Source organism: Phlebotomus papatasi, chromosome 2 (genome assembly GCF_024763615.1).
Source record: "Phlebotomus papatasi isolate M1 chromosome 2, Ppap_2.1, whole genome shotgun sequence".
Taxonomy (NCBI): Eukaryota; Metazoa; Arthropoda; class Insecta; order Diptera; family Psychodidae; genus Phlebotomus; species Phlebotomus papatasi.
In genome coordinates, this window is record NC_077223.1 from 71352224 (window position 1) to 71368812 (window position 16589).

At 35.6% G+C, this 16589-nt stretch overlaps 2 protein-coding genes across 4 annotated transcripts in view; both read left to right on the top strand.

The window, feature by feature from the left end:
* Positions 1 to 30: 30 nt before the first annotated feature.
* LOC129804267 (40S ribosomal protein S5) lies at positions 31 to 6493 on the top strand. Its single transcript, XM_055851420.1, has 4 exons — positions 31 to 107; positions 464 to 866; positions 1095 to 1310; positions 6348 to 6493. Exons 2-4 carry the CDS (start codon positions 468 to 470, stop codon positions 6414 to 6416), a joined length of 684 nt encoding a protein of 227 aa, XP_055707395.1. The 5' UTR covers positions 31 to 107; positions 464 to 467; the 3' UTR covers positions 6417 to 6493.
* Positions 6494 to 12702: 6209 nt separating this feature from the next.
* Positions 12703 to 16589, top strand: part of LOC129804264 (tumor protein p53-inducible nuclear protein 2) — a 31206-nt gene continuing 27319 nt past the window's right edge. For all 3 annotated transcript variants that reach the window (XM_055851413.1, XM_055851416.1, XM_055851412.1), the window contains exon 1: positions 12703 to 14326. The gene's annotated coding sequence lies outside the window, so the exon portion shown is untranslated. The remainder of the gene's footprint in view (positions 14327 to 16589) is intronic.

Consider the following 16589-nt stretch of genomic DNA (forward strand, 5'->3'; position numbering starts at 1 on the left):
ATTTGGGACAGCGGAAGTACGGCTGTCACTGTCTCAAAATGTCATCTCTCTTTCCGTCGGACGCCATTGTGTGTGTCGCACTGCAAATTTGTATTTTAAGGAAATTTGTAAGTAAATACCATCAGTTTTCCCTTGAATTGTGCAAAATCTGAAAGATTAATTTCGTAGGTTGATTTTTTGCGTGTTATTTTTTCGTGAAAATCCACTACTTTGGCGTAAATCGCTCTGGTTTTCTTGTATCCTCATTTGCCAACACGTGTCATATTTCCCTCAAAATATCAGTTTTATACCCCTATTTGCTCTTAAATCCAGTTTGTATTAATAAATTGAAACATTTTATGCATTTTCTCTAACAAATGGGCGTTTTTCCTGGAATTTATGATGTACTTTTTTCTTTTGCATGTCAACATAACCTTAAATTTGTACCTTTCCAAAAATTTAATTTGTTTTCTGAATTTTCCAGCACCATGAGTGAAGTAGCTGAACCCCAGCAATTCGAGACATTCGAGGAGACTCCACCGGAGACACCCGTTGTGCAGACAGAGGAGCACACCGTGGTGGCACAGCCGGCTGAACTTCCGGACATCAAATTGTTCGGACGCTGGAGTTGCGACGATGTCCATGTGTCTGACATGTCCCTCCAGGACTACATTGCCGTGAAGGAAAAGTACGCACGGTATTTGCCCCATTCAGCTGGACGCTATGCTGCTAAACGCTTCAGGAAAGCTCAGTGTCCAATTGTCGAGCGTCTCACCAATTCCCTGATGATGAAGGGGCGCAACAATGGCAAGAAACTCATGGCTGTGCGCATTGTTAAGCACGCTTTTGAGATCATTCATCTCCTAACCGGAGAGAATCCCCTCCAGGTAAGTCCCCAAAAAACTTTTTCCTCATTTCAACGTCCTGAACCTCTAAAACTCTTCGCTGACTCCAAAAAGTGCAGAGTATCACGATGGACAAGAGAAAAACAGTTCCAATTTCACTTTTAATCCTTATTCTTTGAGGATTGGAATAAAAATGTGATCGACAAGTTTTTCCTTTTGGAAAAGCCAAGGATATTTTTCCAAAGAAAATTTCTTTTGCAATTTCTACAGATTCTCGTCACGGCCATCATCAACTGTGGGCCACGTGAAGATTCCACCCGAATTGGACGCGCCGGAACTGTGCGTCGTCAGGCTGTGGATGTCTCTCCATTGCGTCGTGTAAATCAGGCTATCTGGCTGCTCTGCACTGGAGCACGTGAGGCTGCTTTCCGGAACATCAAATCCATTGCCGAATGTTTGGCTGACGAGCTCATCAACGCCGAGAAGGTAAGTTTATTGTTCATTTATTGCATCCAAATATGATTCTCCAAAGTTTTTAGTTGAGAAAAGCAATGTGTACCTTTTGAAAATTGAGAAATTGTTGAATATTTCCAATGCTTATTGGGCTGATTGGTTTATTCCGGGACGTAATGGAAATGCAAACGATTTTGATTCAAAGATTTTCAATTTAAAAATTGCGTTGAAATATTTTTATAAAAGCTGAGATCAGTATTTAATTTTCATTGTAATAAAATCTCAAGTGATTTTATCTTCTTGAAAATAAGGACCTCTGCAAGAACACGAATTTGCCTTCGAAGGCAAATTTAAGAATAGGAAGCTTAAAAATTTATCGGAATTATAATAATCAATAAATAAATGCTCTAGAATAGAATTTTCCCAAGGCCTTCATTAAAATTTACTATCACAAGAATGAAAAAAAAATTGCAATGAAGCATATGCTTCATGTGGATAAAAACTACCCAAAAATGCAATTTATATTTATACTTCTTTGAATTTTGTGTTTTTTTTACGCCTTACGTTTACAGTTCTCTATTATATCCTGTATCGATTTCTTAAAAAAAATGGAATGTTGAAAAAAATAGGGGAACTGCGTCATATTTCGGACAGAAGCAAAGTTCTCAATTTGAAGCGTCATTTTTTTTATAACAAATTTAATTTTTTTGAGCAAAATTCCTTTTCTGAATTCATGTTTTTTTTTTCATTTGAATAGTGGTTTTGTTATCTTTGTTTAATCTAAAATTATTCTTAAGTATACTTTGTGTCTAATATCGGACAAGACGTCTTTCGAAGTTTCTTGGCTTTCCGGAATTCTTGCAAAGCTTTTTATACAGCAATTCGTTTGTAGAAGCTACACTTTTTTGTTTCCTTCGAATATAAAACCTTAAAAAATTATGGAAATTAGAGAAATAAGAAGCATCCGATATTGAAAGATGTTAAAGATTTAACATAGTTCTCATAATGAAAAATGATCATCATCATAATTTTCAAACGCATATCCCTATTGCTTATCCCAATTTAGCAGCCCACGCTTGTCGATCCTCCGACACTTCAAGAAGATGTTCGGATTCGATCCCAAGGTGTTCCAAGGCAAGATACTGAATTTGATTCAGCCACCTTGTCCTGGGTCTGCCTCAAGGTCGACGCCTTCTCACTCACAATGGCTTGCATAGCTTTTCTGGGGAATTAAAAAATCAAAGTTTTTTTTAATAGTCCGTTATTGTTATTAATTTCAATGTTTGGATCTGTCGATTTCTCCTACTGCTCCTACTTAAATATTAAGGGAAATATTTTATTTAAAAAAATTATTAAGGGTATAATCAAACTTTTGGTATTATCTTCAATTAATTTCATATCAAGCGAAACTTTTGAAGAAATTACACAGGAATACAATGAAAAAAAAAATTTAAGAAGTATTAGTTGATTATTATGCTATTGGGTAAACTTATTTAGAAAATGACTTTAATTTTTTTTTCAATCACATCACAATTCTGAGAATTTTTTTTTGCCTTTTAGCTGTTTTGTTTAACTTTATTGATTATATCTCCGGTTCTAGTGAGCGGAATTAAAATTTTAGATATCCGTTGGAATGGTGAAGAGTTGCCCTACAACTTTGTTTAATACATGAAATCCGTAAAACCACCCCTTGAGGGTGAAATTGTGAGGTTTTCCTAAGAAATCCCAAAAAATGCTTTGGACTGAGGTTTTAAAAAAATCATATATTATATAACAAACTAAACCAGATATTTAGGTGCTCTCTACGGGAGAGCATAGAGGGTCCTTGGGGGTATATATTTGACCAATAGAGACACCTCCTGTGAATTCTCTAAATGTCTCATTTATTGATCTTAGTCATTTTTGAAAATACAAAAATTCTATCTTACAGCAAATTGTTCTAGGGATTTTTGAGATTCGATTCTTTAGAGTCGGAAAATTAATTCTTTAGCAATAGATTGCTTAAATTTGTTTGAAAAACATAATGTCCTCTTAAAATCATCAAATTACGGCCTCTATAAAGCCTACAGACGCATCTTTTCGCAGAAGGTTCGACTTCTGTAAGGCTTATTGGAGAAGCTTCTCGTCAAACGTTGATTCGGTCGTGATCTAAAACCGGAGAATTACGAGCGTTTTGTGGAGACAGTGAAAAAGATTTCGAGGTCGTGCATTCCAAGAGGCTTTCGCACTAACTACATCCTGGTGTGCCTTCTGAGATATCTAATATAATGTCAGAATACTTCTGGGCTTTTGATGCGGACCCATTTGGTGACGCTATGCTGGTGCAAAAACTTGCACCCGCCGTAGAGCATAAGCTGATCAGAAAGCAAGCTAGATACCGCTCTGGGATATCCAGCTCTGGTCAAGTACTGAACCTCACTTTTCAACAATTGAGGATGGGTTTGAGGAAGGCAGAATCACAGGTGTTGCCTTCGTTGATCTCTCGGTAGCCTTTGACACGGTAAATCACAGAATTCTCTTTTCCAAGATCTAAAAACTTACAAATGACTATGGCGTCGCCCAGATGATTGGAGTTCTCTTAGCGAACCCCAGATTCTTTGCTGAGTTCCGTGGTCATAAATACAAACGGAGACTGCAAAAATGGCCTACCGCAAGATAGTGGTCTGGCCTCCTACTTTAACATCTACACAAATGATCAGTCACTGCCGTCTCCGTTCTTGTACGCGGATGACTTGGCTCTAGCTGTTTCAAGACACGTTTCAAGACTTAGAGCCCAGCTTGAGTCTCTTGAGGAGAACCATCTAAATCTCTAAAACAGAGGGAAGTTTTTTCCATCTGCGTCACAGGTGGACCAAGACTCGCTTAAAATGTAAGATGGAAAGGAAATATTCTAAAACACTATTTCACGCCCAAATATATTGGCGTTATTCTTGATAAAACTCACACAAACAAGACCTACTGCAGTAACGTTAAAAACAAGATCAAGACACGAAATAACTTACTGCGAAAACTTGTGAACGCTCAATGGGGAGCTCAGCCGAAACTGATGCGTACGTCTGCTCTTGCGTTATCATTTTCTGTAGCAGAGTACGCAACTGAAGTATGGGAGAGGACTACGCACGCCACACAAGTACACTCAATCCCGGCATTATGCACATTTTCGGGACCGAAAAAAATGCGCGAAATGGCATTAAGCATCGAGAAAATTGCATACCCGCAGGGGGATTCTTTTGAATAAATCGTACGTAGAACGAATTTCGCGCGGAGTAAAAGTAGTTCAAACAAACAGATTCAGCTGTACACGGGGTAGCACTAAACACTAGTTTTTATTTCTAAACTATTCGGACTATCTCAGCCACTTCTTCAGTGGGCAAGCATACCTATAATGCCTATAAATTTCTATAAGTCTTGTCCTCTGAAGTCGAATATCCGATTAAGAAATCGCAGTGTTTGGTGTTACCCCGTGTTTGGTGGTGCCCCAGTTTCCCCTAGACTTATATTGATACATTTTTATGGTTTTCCTTCTACTTCAAACAATATAAATAATCAGATTAATGATTGGTTATTAAATTTGGAGCAGGAAGACGGAGACTCAGGCTTTGTGTCTGTTTAAAGGTTTAATCAACTTTTTTTTTAAGACAAACTATAACATATCATTGACTAAATTAAATCCTGGCTAATTTAGCCCTGGTTTTTCGTATTTGCATTTCTAATAAAAAAAAGTTTATGAAATATGGCTTTTTAAAAGCAGATTCTTAAGTTTAAAGAATAGGTATAATCTAGTCCCCGGCGAGTGGCCTTCAAAGTTGAAGCCAATTTCTTACTTTCACATACAAATGCGTATGAGAATTTTTCTACACTCGTGATCGTTTTACTAAATATTTAAAAAGTGAGAAGTTTTTCCGTATTATAAGATATTTTTCCGTATGGAGGGATAAATATACTAAATTTTTGTTTAAATAATTTTTTTCCTCGGAGCACTGTGAGCTGAGTCCGAGATCAATTTGGGAATTGGCTTCAAATAGTTTCATATAAAAAGGCCAACTTGCCAGGCGCTTGGGTATAATAGTAGAAGTTTAATAAAATTTTTGAAAAAATAAAAAAAAAATAATAATGCTGGTACAACATTCCATGAAGGAACAAGGCCTTCCCGTAAGGGGATTTCTAGACATGCATTATTATTTTTTTCATGTAACGTACGGAATAAGGTTGTCAGACCCATGCCCGTGGAATCAAGTGCAGTGAAGCTCACTGGATACAATCCGAACACCTTTAACGCCTGAAAAATTCCTGGTGACCTAAAGGGGATTCGAACCCGGGACACTTGCATCATAGAGCGAGTGCTCTACCACTTGACCCATTGAAAAAAATGCATTGTTTTAAAACTAAGATTTACGAGCATGATTATAATATGTTCTAGAAATTATAAGGTATATAATTTTCAGTGAAATATCATTTGCATAATAATTATGTGTATCTCAATTTTTATGATTTTTTAACGTTTTTTTTAATTACTTTTTATTGCGCTATTGCCACACTCTTCAACTCTATACTGCAATTACTTTGAATAAATGATTTAATTATTTTAACGAGAAACGCTTGTATCTGTTCTCATTTCATGTAGTTCTTTTTTTTTACCAATGTTTTTAATGTTTGCAGAAGGTTTTATTATTTTGTTCTTTGTCAACATTTTTTTTTTCAATATTACAGTATAAAATTTTCATTCGTAAATACCATATTGCTTTTCTCAAAAAAAAAAAAAAAAAAAAAACGCAAGTGTTTTTTCTCTATTTTTAAATTAAGTCCTTCCTAATGCTGGGCAACTTTATTCACTTGAAATGTTGCACAGTCTCGCTTTAGGACAAGAAAAATCTCTGTGAGATCCTCTAGATATCCTAGTGTCTGTGTGATAAATAAACTAGCCAGATACTGTGGAAACTTTTGGAATAATAGCTCTTAAAATATCCGCAGAATATGAAGAAAAAAAATTTAGGAGAAGTGTTAAAGAACCCATTTCTAAATAAATTGTATTTTCTTCTTTTCTTCTAAAACAAAACAACAAATCAACAGGGTTCATCCAACTCGTATGCCATCAAAAAGAAGGACGAACTGGAGCGTGTCGCCAAATCAAACAGATAAGAAAATCACACTTACAACGGATTTGTTGTAATGTAAAATGGAAGTTCGTGAATAAAAAGAAAGCTCACATTTCCATATTCGAGATTTTCCCTTCGATGAGCTCTTTGTGAGTTATTTTTTTGTTTTGTTTTTGTTTTTGGTGAATACAAAAATATAGCGCTACATTTTCCATCGAATCTTTCCATTTTACAGAAGAACAAATACGATCGAAATTGAATGTTATTCGGTGGGGGGATATTTTGTTAAAGCGGGTATAATTAGACCAGGGGGGTGGGCGCGAGAGACAAAAGAGCTGAATTGTTTGACGACACAGATTTTTGATTGAGCCACGAGCTGTGTGCATGTTTTCTAAAGGTTCTTTGGACAATTGATGCGAATTGAAATGTCTCTCTGTGGGCATCTCGTTTGGAGAAGAAAAAAAAGACACACAGAGAATATTATTACATTTTCTAATATCAACAACTGAAACTATTCATTGCATTGCTCCATCATTTGTTTAACTCTCTGTCTCTCTCTTTCTCTATTTCTCTCCCTCTAAAAGTCATCAATGTGTGTTTGGAAATAAACTCACGATGAATGATAAAAAAAAGTAAAGCATAATTTAATATTAGAGTAGGAAGATGGGCACACAAAAGCAAACTCGCTTCAACGAAAATACAAAATAGCATGAGAAAGAGAGGAGAGATTTCAAATGCAAATGTAAACCCTTTTCAGTCCAGCAATTTTTGATATTTGCCGCTTTGCTTCTATTTATTTCTCTCTTGTTTTGGCTTTGAAAAGATAAAAAAAATATCAAAATAGTGGCACAAAAGTCATTGTTTGCTGCCCGCTGGACTGTTTTGGATCATGTATATTTCTCTCTGTTTGAGAGAGATGGTATTAAAAGAGAGCTTCACGCATACAAACACACATTGTGCAAATGTATTTGTAGTGTGTAGTACAATTGAAAATGATATCATATTTGTCCAGGATGGGTAACTGAGCATTATTAGTTTTGCAAGAAATTTATTTTCTATATTTCTTTGAATTTCTATTATTAAAAATTTTAGTAATACACTGGTAAAAATAAAAGGGTCACTTGGGATTCTTCTATAAGGGTCATTGCCTGAAAGAGTCAATATCATCAAAGCAAATAAGTGAAATTGATCATTCTTTAACTCTTTCGCGTCCCACTTTTATTCAACAGATGAATTCATGCAAAATTGAGTTTTTCCTAATGCTTTATGATCAAATATAATAGTTCAGAGAGGAAAAAAATTTTCCATTGCGTGAAAACTCGGAAAAACCCTGGGTCATATATGACCCTGTTGTCCTCAAGGGAAGTGTATTTACCATTTTCAAAATCTATATCACGGGCTTTCTAAGAGTTTTTTTTTGCTTGAAGTTGTTAATTTGACTAAAACCATGGCAAACTGGATTGTCTTGATGAACACTGTACTCCTGGTGTTCAAGGAATCTTCCTGGTAATCCCTTGAACAGTCACTGTCACAATATTTTGAGTGGTATTTGGCAAAAATAAACTTATCCACATATTTATTCACACACAATACAATTGCACAATATGAGACGCTTGCAGAATACTCTAAAATATTGCAAAATATGTTATAATTCGTCAGATATAAGAAGAAATGTCCAGGAGCAAGATGTCCCACCTGCATTTCACAAAGAAAAACAATGTCCCAACTACATTTCGCTGCAGGTTTGGGACGAAAACACTGTTACCCTTGGGGACTATAGGGTCATATATGACCCGGAAAATTCTACACGCTTTTTTGGAAAATTGAGAGTAATTTATTATATCAAAATATGCAATATGCAATCTTTGGATATTCTATTTTGTATTTCTAAAGAACTTTTTGCTAAAAAAAATAAATGAATATAAAAAATTTTGAAAAAGAAAAGTCATTTCACAAAGTTCGAAATTCGTGATTTTTGATCTCAAATATTTTCTTTTCCTGAATATCTGGAGACTTGAGAAAATTAGCCAAGAATATTACATCCTTCTATTATGATGTCGTGCACAAACCGATAGATTTCAATTAATGTAAATAGTCAAAAGAAATTGTTTTTTCCCCGGGTCATATATGACCCTAATGACGCGAAAGAGTTAAAAGATCAATTGAACAACCCAAGTAAAGGGTCCCGTACAGTGACCCTTTGAAAGGTTCCTTAAGTTGAACCTTTCAAAAAGATCACTCTTTAATTTCTTTCCATTCACTGAGAGGAATCCGAAAAAGTTAAAATAACATTCCGGAAGTGTTAATTTTACCCTGCAGTATTGATCCAAAATCGGTGTAAATATTACCCTTTTCAGGTGTATTGGGGGGTTAAAGTTACCCTTTTTCATGTTAATTTCACCCTTAAAAAGGTGTAAAATTAACATTAAAAAATGTTGATATATTTTTACACCTAAAAAGTGTTACAGTTATGAGGACAAAAAGTAATTCTCACCCTCTTTTTTTCTCAATGTTAGACATTCCAAAACGAAAATCAGTAACTTTTTTTATTGTCTTTCCTTAAAAGTTGCGCTTGTCTAAAGAACAATATTTTACTCAAAAGAACATTAATTTGCGAGAAAATTGCGTGAGAAATTTTTCTGTAAATTTTTGACACTTTCAAAAGGGTCACAACAGAGACTTGGAAATGGGTCAAATTGATCTTTTGCAATGATGAAAATTTTTCAATTTTTCACATCAAATTTCCAATGAAAGAAAAACAATATCGTATCGGATATTGGATATCGTACTTTGAGTGTTTTCAGCAGGTGATCCTTTTGAAAAGGGTCGTCAAAGTGAACCTTTCAAAGTCTCAAAATTTGACCCTTTCGCAAAAGGTCAATATATGATCTTTCAAAGAAAGATCAAATTGAACCATTTGAAATGGTGGATCATATTTGACCCTCCAAAAGGATCGCGAAAGGGTCAATTTGACATATTTTTTTATCAGTGTAGAATTGCTAATGGTATTTTAACATCAATAGAGGAAATCTTTCCGACTTCGCACATACTCTTGAAACTTCACAGTTGGCCTCAGATCAATGTCCAAGAAGGAGTACCCGCGACGAATTCCCGATTTTCCCTGTAAATCCTCATTTGGAGTAGTAAACAGACAGTCCGGACAAAATTTCAGAGACAAATCACAGATTTGACCACTGAGGAAGACGCGTTGAAGCGTCGAAAGCTTTGGCAAAGAATTTTGTATTTTCCTGTCCTGAAAGGATTGCACCCCCTGACGCATCCGGAGGGAGTTCATCTCCTTGACCTTCTTATACTCTTGAAACTTTTCATTTTTTCCTCCATTTTTAAAGAACAATGGGAAAATATAAAGTGTTTAAAATAGAGTATGTGCGAAGCCTGAAAGACTTTTCCTACTCAAAAATTAGCTCATGAGAGTAGATATACCCGATTTACTTCGCTGCGGATATGCTTTGCTCGCATGAAGTATACGACAAGAATAAAGCAGAAAAGAATTAAGCATCCCTTATGTGCTAGGCACACTAAGTGCTAAATGCTAAGCTGCATTTATAGTGTGTCAAGAACTAACTTGACTATGTATGAGCTTAGTCGTCCAGGTGTTGCCAACACACTAGGCAGGATAGGGTGAAATGCAAGTTCACCACAATAGAGGTCAACATCACGACGAAATTCGTGACTCAGTCACGTATTTGCAGTCAAAAGAACTCCGGGGGCATTGCTCAAAAGGAGTAGATATGACATAGTGGTATAGAACATGAAAGAGGTCTTTGTGACCGATATTACTGTCCGTCAGGTCCGTCACGACGATTCGGTCGTGCTGATTAAGGGCAAAGGACAAAGTCGAAAGATTTATGCTCTGGTCTCACAGAGTTCGTGAGGTCAACGACTCCATCATATTATCATAGACGAAAACTACGCAATTTTACTCATACGTACAGGTCACCGATAAGTATCTCGAAACTCAACGACTTTTGCCAACGACTCCTTCATTCGAGAGGTCTTGCATATAATTGTTCAGGACAAACTTAAAATGTTTTAATATCTATCTATATGGTCAATATGATATAAATGGAGATCACCATCTCCATGATTGCATTCCATAGATTCCTTGAGCTAAATCAGGTTCATGGAAATCTCGTGATACAATAGGTAAGAGCGCCAGTCAGATATTTGGTACTGAGATTCCTAGCTTGACTCTCACAATTTTAAGTTAGCGTTTCGCTTAGAGTGTGAAGAACTAAATGTATCGAAAAAATGTGGTAACATCAAACAAATCACATTGCAGGGCGTTTACTTTAGCTTTTAGTACCGGCTCCGTAAATTTGATATTTCTATTTAAATTTATATCCGATTACATGATTTGATATTTTCTTAAATTAAGTCCTTACTAATGCTGGGCAACTTTATTCATTTGAAATGTTGCACAGTCTCGCTTTAGGACAAGAAAAATCTCTGTGAAATCCTCTAGATATCCTAGTGTCTGTGTGATAAATAAACTAGCCAGATACTGTGGAAACTTTTGGAACAAAAATTCCCTCGGAATTTCTGAGTGATAATTTAAAACAACATCAATAGACGTTTAAAAAAAATCCATTTATAAAGGAAATGGAATCATAAGTGGTTTGACTTCACGCAGAAAAGTAATTTGTGCGAAAGGAGTTCAAAGTTTATAGTTTAACAAAATAATAAATTTTAATTTTGCTTTATTGCAAACCAAGTTTAACTACAAATGTTTATACAATTTTCAGACCCTGGGATTATCCTTGTGGTATAACTGTTTTAATTTCTAAACAGAGAAATTTTTTTGGAAATATTTTCAATTAAGTTGATTATAGGGGCATTGTCCCATTAAATGTTTAAAAATTTACTGCAATTTCTTATTGTTTGGCAATTGAAGACGTTTGACAATTGAGTTGAATATTTATGGCCTCTAGTCACTAGCAAATTCCCTACGCTTGTGTAGGAAAAACTCTTCAATATGGACATAAATTTCTCTAGTGTATAGAGGCCATTAGTTATGGGTCCCGTCTCACGTGGGAGTGGTCGGTAATAATAAGGCAGATGAAGCAGCAAAACGAGGAGCAAGGGCATCTGAAGACGGAGGGGAAATGGTCAGATCTGAGGACTGGTTCGGAATAGCAAGAAGGGAGAGTCTTGTTCAATGGAGGATGGCATGGTTGACGGATGATATGGGCAGATATTGTCATTCAATCCTGCCAGAATGCAAGACGAATCCTTGGTTTAAAGGGATGGGTCATATGTCGAGAGGTGTGATAACGACAATAACCCGACTAATGGCGAATCCATTACCGACTTAGGTCGCATTTACATAGAATTAATGTGCTTGAGGACCCATTATGTGAGGTTTGCAATGAGTATGAGGACATTGATCACGTCCTCTTCAGGTGTGTTCGTGGAAGAGATTAGCTGATGATTTCCTGCAGCCTTATATCCCCTAATCTCTGCGTTAGGGGCATATTAGGGTTGTGTATGGAACACAAGCTCTCGGAAACCTTAAAGAAAATTGTGATGTTTTTAAATAATAATGGTATTAGAATCTAACTTAATGGAGAGACAGCCTTAAATGTGTGTGAGTTAATTTTATAAGGAGACAAATTGTAATTCATTTGTGTTGTTTGTTATTTGTTATTTATTTATTTAGTATTTTAGCATTTTAGAAATGGTTCTTGGTCATAATAAGCCAAAGGGCTTTAGACCTACAAAGGGGTAGGTCTAAAGTCTAAAGTCTACAAAGGGGTTTTTGCTCGGTCCCAGCAAAAACATATCTCTCGGAGTAATAAAAGGCTAAGTCGACTTAGAATAGTATGGAATGGAGCTGTCGATATAATCCCTAGATTTTTTCACCCCCCCCCCAAATTTCCACCTTCCACCCCCCGGAGACCACTTTTGTCAACAAATCTTCACGTTTCAGACGATTTCTGAGAAATGTCGTCACACTGTTTGTCCGTCTGTCCACCGGCTCATCATCAGCTCTAGAGGCCAAACGGTTAGAGATAGCGACTTGGAACCTTCGAGGGACCTCTCCCGATAAGTCGACCCAAGGATCGTTAACACGCCCCTCATTTTCCCCTACCTCTCCCCTTCCCCTCCAAAACCATATTTTCTGGGATCACTCGAAAACGCGTCGCGCGATTTTGTTTAATATGGGATATGTTTAAGAGATTGCCCAGGCGGATATTTGACCATGTGCGAAAATACAGTTGAATCATTCCTAATAACGGTTTTTCAAGGCCAAGATTAAAAAGATTCTAGAAACCGCATTTATCAATCAAATGGGGTCATGTTTGGCGTCGTTGGAAAGGTCTTGGAATATTCTATAAAACTTAACCGGTTCTGAACCGGTAATGAACCGGTTCATAGCCGATATTAAATTTTTATTCGAAAATCAATTCTAATACTTTTAAAACAATTTTGGAGGATCTTTTGAGAGATTTACGAATCGGTTCAAATCGGTTGAGAACCGGTAAATGGTAAATGATGCGAAAGTGCTTTTGAGGTATAGCATCTAAATCACGAGTTCGAGTATTTTGCAAAGCCTGAGACGCTTTGCCACCCCTTTTTTAATATATAAGATTTACATGATCTTTTGTTTTTGTTTTTTTTTTTTTTAATAACGCCAATGGATAAATGTATATTTGCTGTTTTTTTTACATTTATTTATCGTTTTCTTAATATCCTACACACAATAACTTTTGTTTGTAAACATGTTTTCAAAATTTTCTATGAGCGTGAGCGAGATGACTAGATCTAGGTTTCATTCACTCTCATTGAAATGTCAAAAACATGTTTACAAAAGTTATTGTGCGTTGGGAATAAGTGGATTATCATTATTACAACAGCCGTAATCTGATATTTCTCAACATGATTTCGATTGGACGATTGGAGCTTTTATGGCACTTAGTTCCCAATCCAAAGCTCTTTCCAAAACAAAAACAAATTTTATTGTGCGTTGGGCATAATGCCAAACGCACAATAACTTTTGTTTGTAAACATGTTTTTGACATTTCAGTGAGAGTGAGTGAGATCTAGATCTAGTTGTCTCGCTCACACTTATAGAAAATTTTGAAAACATGTTTACAAACAAAAGTTATTGCGCGTTGGTCATAATGCTTTAATTTTTTATTTATGATTCCGATTCTTTTAAATTTTGAGTAAAATATTAAGGTGAAGTGGGGCTACATAGAAAACGATATTTTTAGGCATTAGAAATTGCGCATTAAAAAATTTATTTCAATCGATAGATTTGTACACCAGTTCAAAGAGTTACTCATCCCGGGATATTGTTTTTTTTTGTAAGGGAAAAGGAGAAATGATACAACATAGAACACTCTATATAGCTCTGTGTATATATAGTATTTCTATTCACCCTTATTTGGTATTGGAAGGAAAATCACGTATTTGCTGTGAATCATATGCACGATGTCAAGAAGAGGACATGTACTTTGTCAAGAAGGGATAGAGCATATGCTGTATGGTCCTCTTTGTGCTCTGTCGAAGGGTCGGGCAAAAGAGTGACAGACTTTACTGTACGCTTGCGTGTATTTGTGCGCGTTTTCATGTTCAATATTGAGACCTTTTTGGCAAAGTATAGGTTATTGGAGTAAATGTAGAGAGGGGCAAATTATGTAAAAACACAATATTTGAATGTATTTGTACATATTGGCTCTGGGTTTTCTCGTGAGGAGCCAAGTGCAAAGTAAAGCCAATGTTAGTCAGCTGAAAGCGCGTCCCGAATCTAGTTCGATCGTTGTTTCCATATATACACAAATTTTACTTATTAAGACACTAAAAGAGAGAGATAGAGAGAAAAATAAGCAAAATAAGGCACAAATTTATTTTGTCCAGTGTAGTTTTTGTGTGCTGTGCTGCCCTCACAAAATTTTCACAAAAATCTACGGGGAAGAGATTTGACGAGTAAGCTTGAGTTATATATATATATTTAAAGTACATTTTCTCTCTGTGAGCTCTCCTTTTTTGTTTCCTGGGGATCATCCAAGAAGAGCATAAGAGCTCTCTCATAGGAAAATTGCACATAGAGTGGGAAAAATCCGACCGCCATCTTGCTTTAATTGCATAATACTGGGGTTTATATCAACGCAAAATTGAACTCGATAGCCTAATCCCACGCAATTGAATCCTGGACAATATTTGTGGAATATTAAATAGGTCAAAAGTCCCTGGTTTAGGATTGTTTTCCCATGACTTTGAGATAGTCAACCTTGACAAAAACACACCCCATTATCCAAGGGATTTTGTTGTGATAATGAATATTTTTTTTGGGAGGCTTTACTTTTTCTTCGGAGAAACTCCCAGGTAATTTTTGACCTTAGTTTATTAGGGAGGTTTTAACTATCTGCTTGACCAAAGAGGTTCTCTATATAGCATTTATTTAACCCAGGGATTGGGGCACATTTAGAATGAGAATTTATTGTTTAAATTGAAACTTGACATTTAATCAGCTGATGACGCTATATCACCTCCAAAGTTAGCTGAGAATATCTCTGGTGAACATACAGAAAAACCTGGGGAGAGACACGAGCGTTCAAGGTCTCGATGGTTTTTGTTTTTATTTATATTATATACCAAATTGTTTCTATAGGATTTTTTTATTTTTGGCAAGCGCGATATCACGAAAAATTCTTCTTACTTCATTGTTGAAATAGCAAAAAAAACAATCTATCCCAACCCTTTTCCCTTGACTTTGACTTGAACCAATGCATAAAGAAATGACGAAATTTCTAAGATTTTTTTCTCATTCGAAGGGGGTACAAGTTAGAGTTGTATAAAACCTCTTTGCGGGGGTGAAGCTCTTTATTTTTGTATCATGACAGAATTTTTTACGTGCGGTTGTATTTCACTCTGAAAACTTAAAAAAAACTGTTCAGCGTTCAAATGGCTAGTTATGCAATTTTATTTCTAAAGTGAAAATCCTCGAAACTAGGTGGAAAATGTTCAAGGAAAAGTCCAAGAGAAGCTTGTGTATGGCGTTGAAGAAGAAGAAAAAAAATAATGCCAAGAGTTGATGGATAAAAAGCGAACAAAGAAGTGGTTTTATTTTTATTTTTTTTTGTTTCATCTCAAGCTTATGCTTCATCCACCACAAACAAACATCATCACAAAACTAAAGAGTATATCATTCAATTGGGAGCATAAATAATTATAGTGATGTGTGAAGTAGATTATTGGATAAATGTGGGACAAATTGTGGATGTAATTTACACACTATCCCCACAAAAAAAAAAACTTTATATATACACATAGTCGATGGGTTTCTTTGGATGTGCGAAAGTGGTTTAACTCGTTGTCAGCTGAAAGCATCATATGCAGCTGACTCTATTTGTGTATTCTCATCATGACAAATGATGCCTATAAAATTCATAATTTTCATATATAACATTAAGTCAAAAGTTGTGACACTATCGTTTGCCTCGCTTTTTATTCCTACTCCTATTCATACAAATTCAAACAAATGGAAAAGGCACTGTAGGGAAAGTCTTTGATCGTTCGCACATACGCTACCTTCAAACACTTCATATTTCTCCCATATTCCTTTATGAATCTCACATATGGCTATATATGTAATAGCTAGCCTTAAATCCCATCTTTCCTGAAAAAAACTGAGAGTTTAATCCTTTTTTCCTAGTATCAGGAAGAAAAAATTAAAAACAGGTCCAAAACTGTAATTTTGATGTGTAATACTTCATACGATTTTGCACAATTAATATCACTTTTCTGACAAACGACTATCACAGTGGATAGAGGGGTTATAAGGGTTCAGATTTATGTAAAAATCTTTTAGGCTGAAGAGGCACTTTTTGTGGGTGGAAGAAAATTCACAAACTTGACTCACATTCATCGATCGCACATAAAAGACATGGCTTCTTCGCACATTTTCCAGGAAACTTCGTTTTAGAAGCCGTCCCTCATATTCACATCTATTTTAATCTACCGATTTAATCCACCACTAAAAGTAAAACTTACAAACATTAAAGTTGATAAACAAGAAGTGATTTGACTCAAATAGACCACAGTTGAGTAATTTTTAAGCAATTTTGCATTTCTTTGATATAAAAATATTTTTTCAAGTTTGAACAAAGTGAATGTGCAATGAAAGAATCACATCTACAATAAGCTCACACAGTTTACAGAAGCTGTTTTGTGAAGATTTTAGCCTGTT

Excerpts from the sequence above, each read along its gene's own strand:
- LOC129804267 (XM_055851420.1), top strand. The coding sequence starts at position 468 with ATGAGTGAAGTAGCTGAACCCCAGCAATTCGAGACATTCGAGGAGACT. Across the intron at positions 867-1,094 it reads CCGGAGAGAATCCCCTCCAG|ATTCTCGTCACGGCCATCAT; the intron begins GTAAGTCCCCAA and ends CAATTTCTACAG. Across the intron at positions 1,311-6,347 it reads AGCTCATCAACGCCGAGAAG|GGTTCATCCAACTCGTATGC; the intron begins GTAAGTTTATTG and ends ACAAATCAACAG.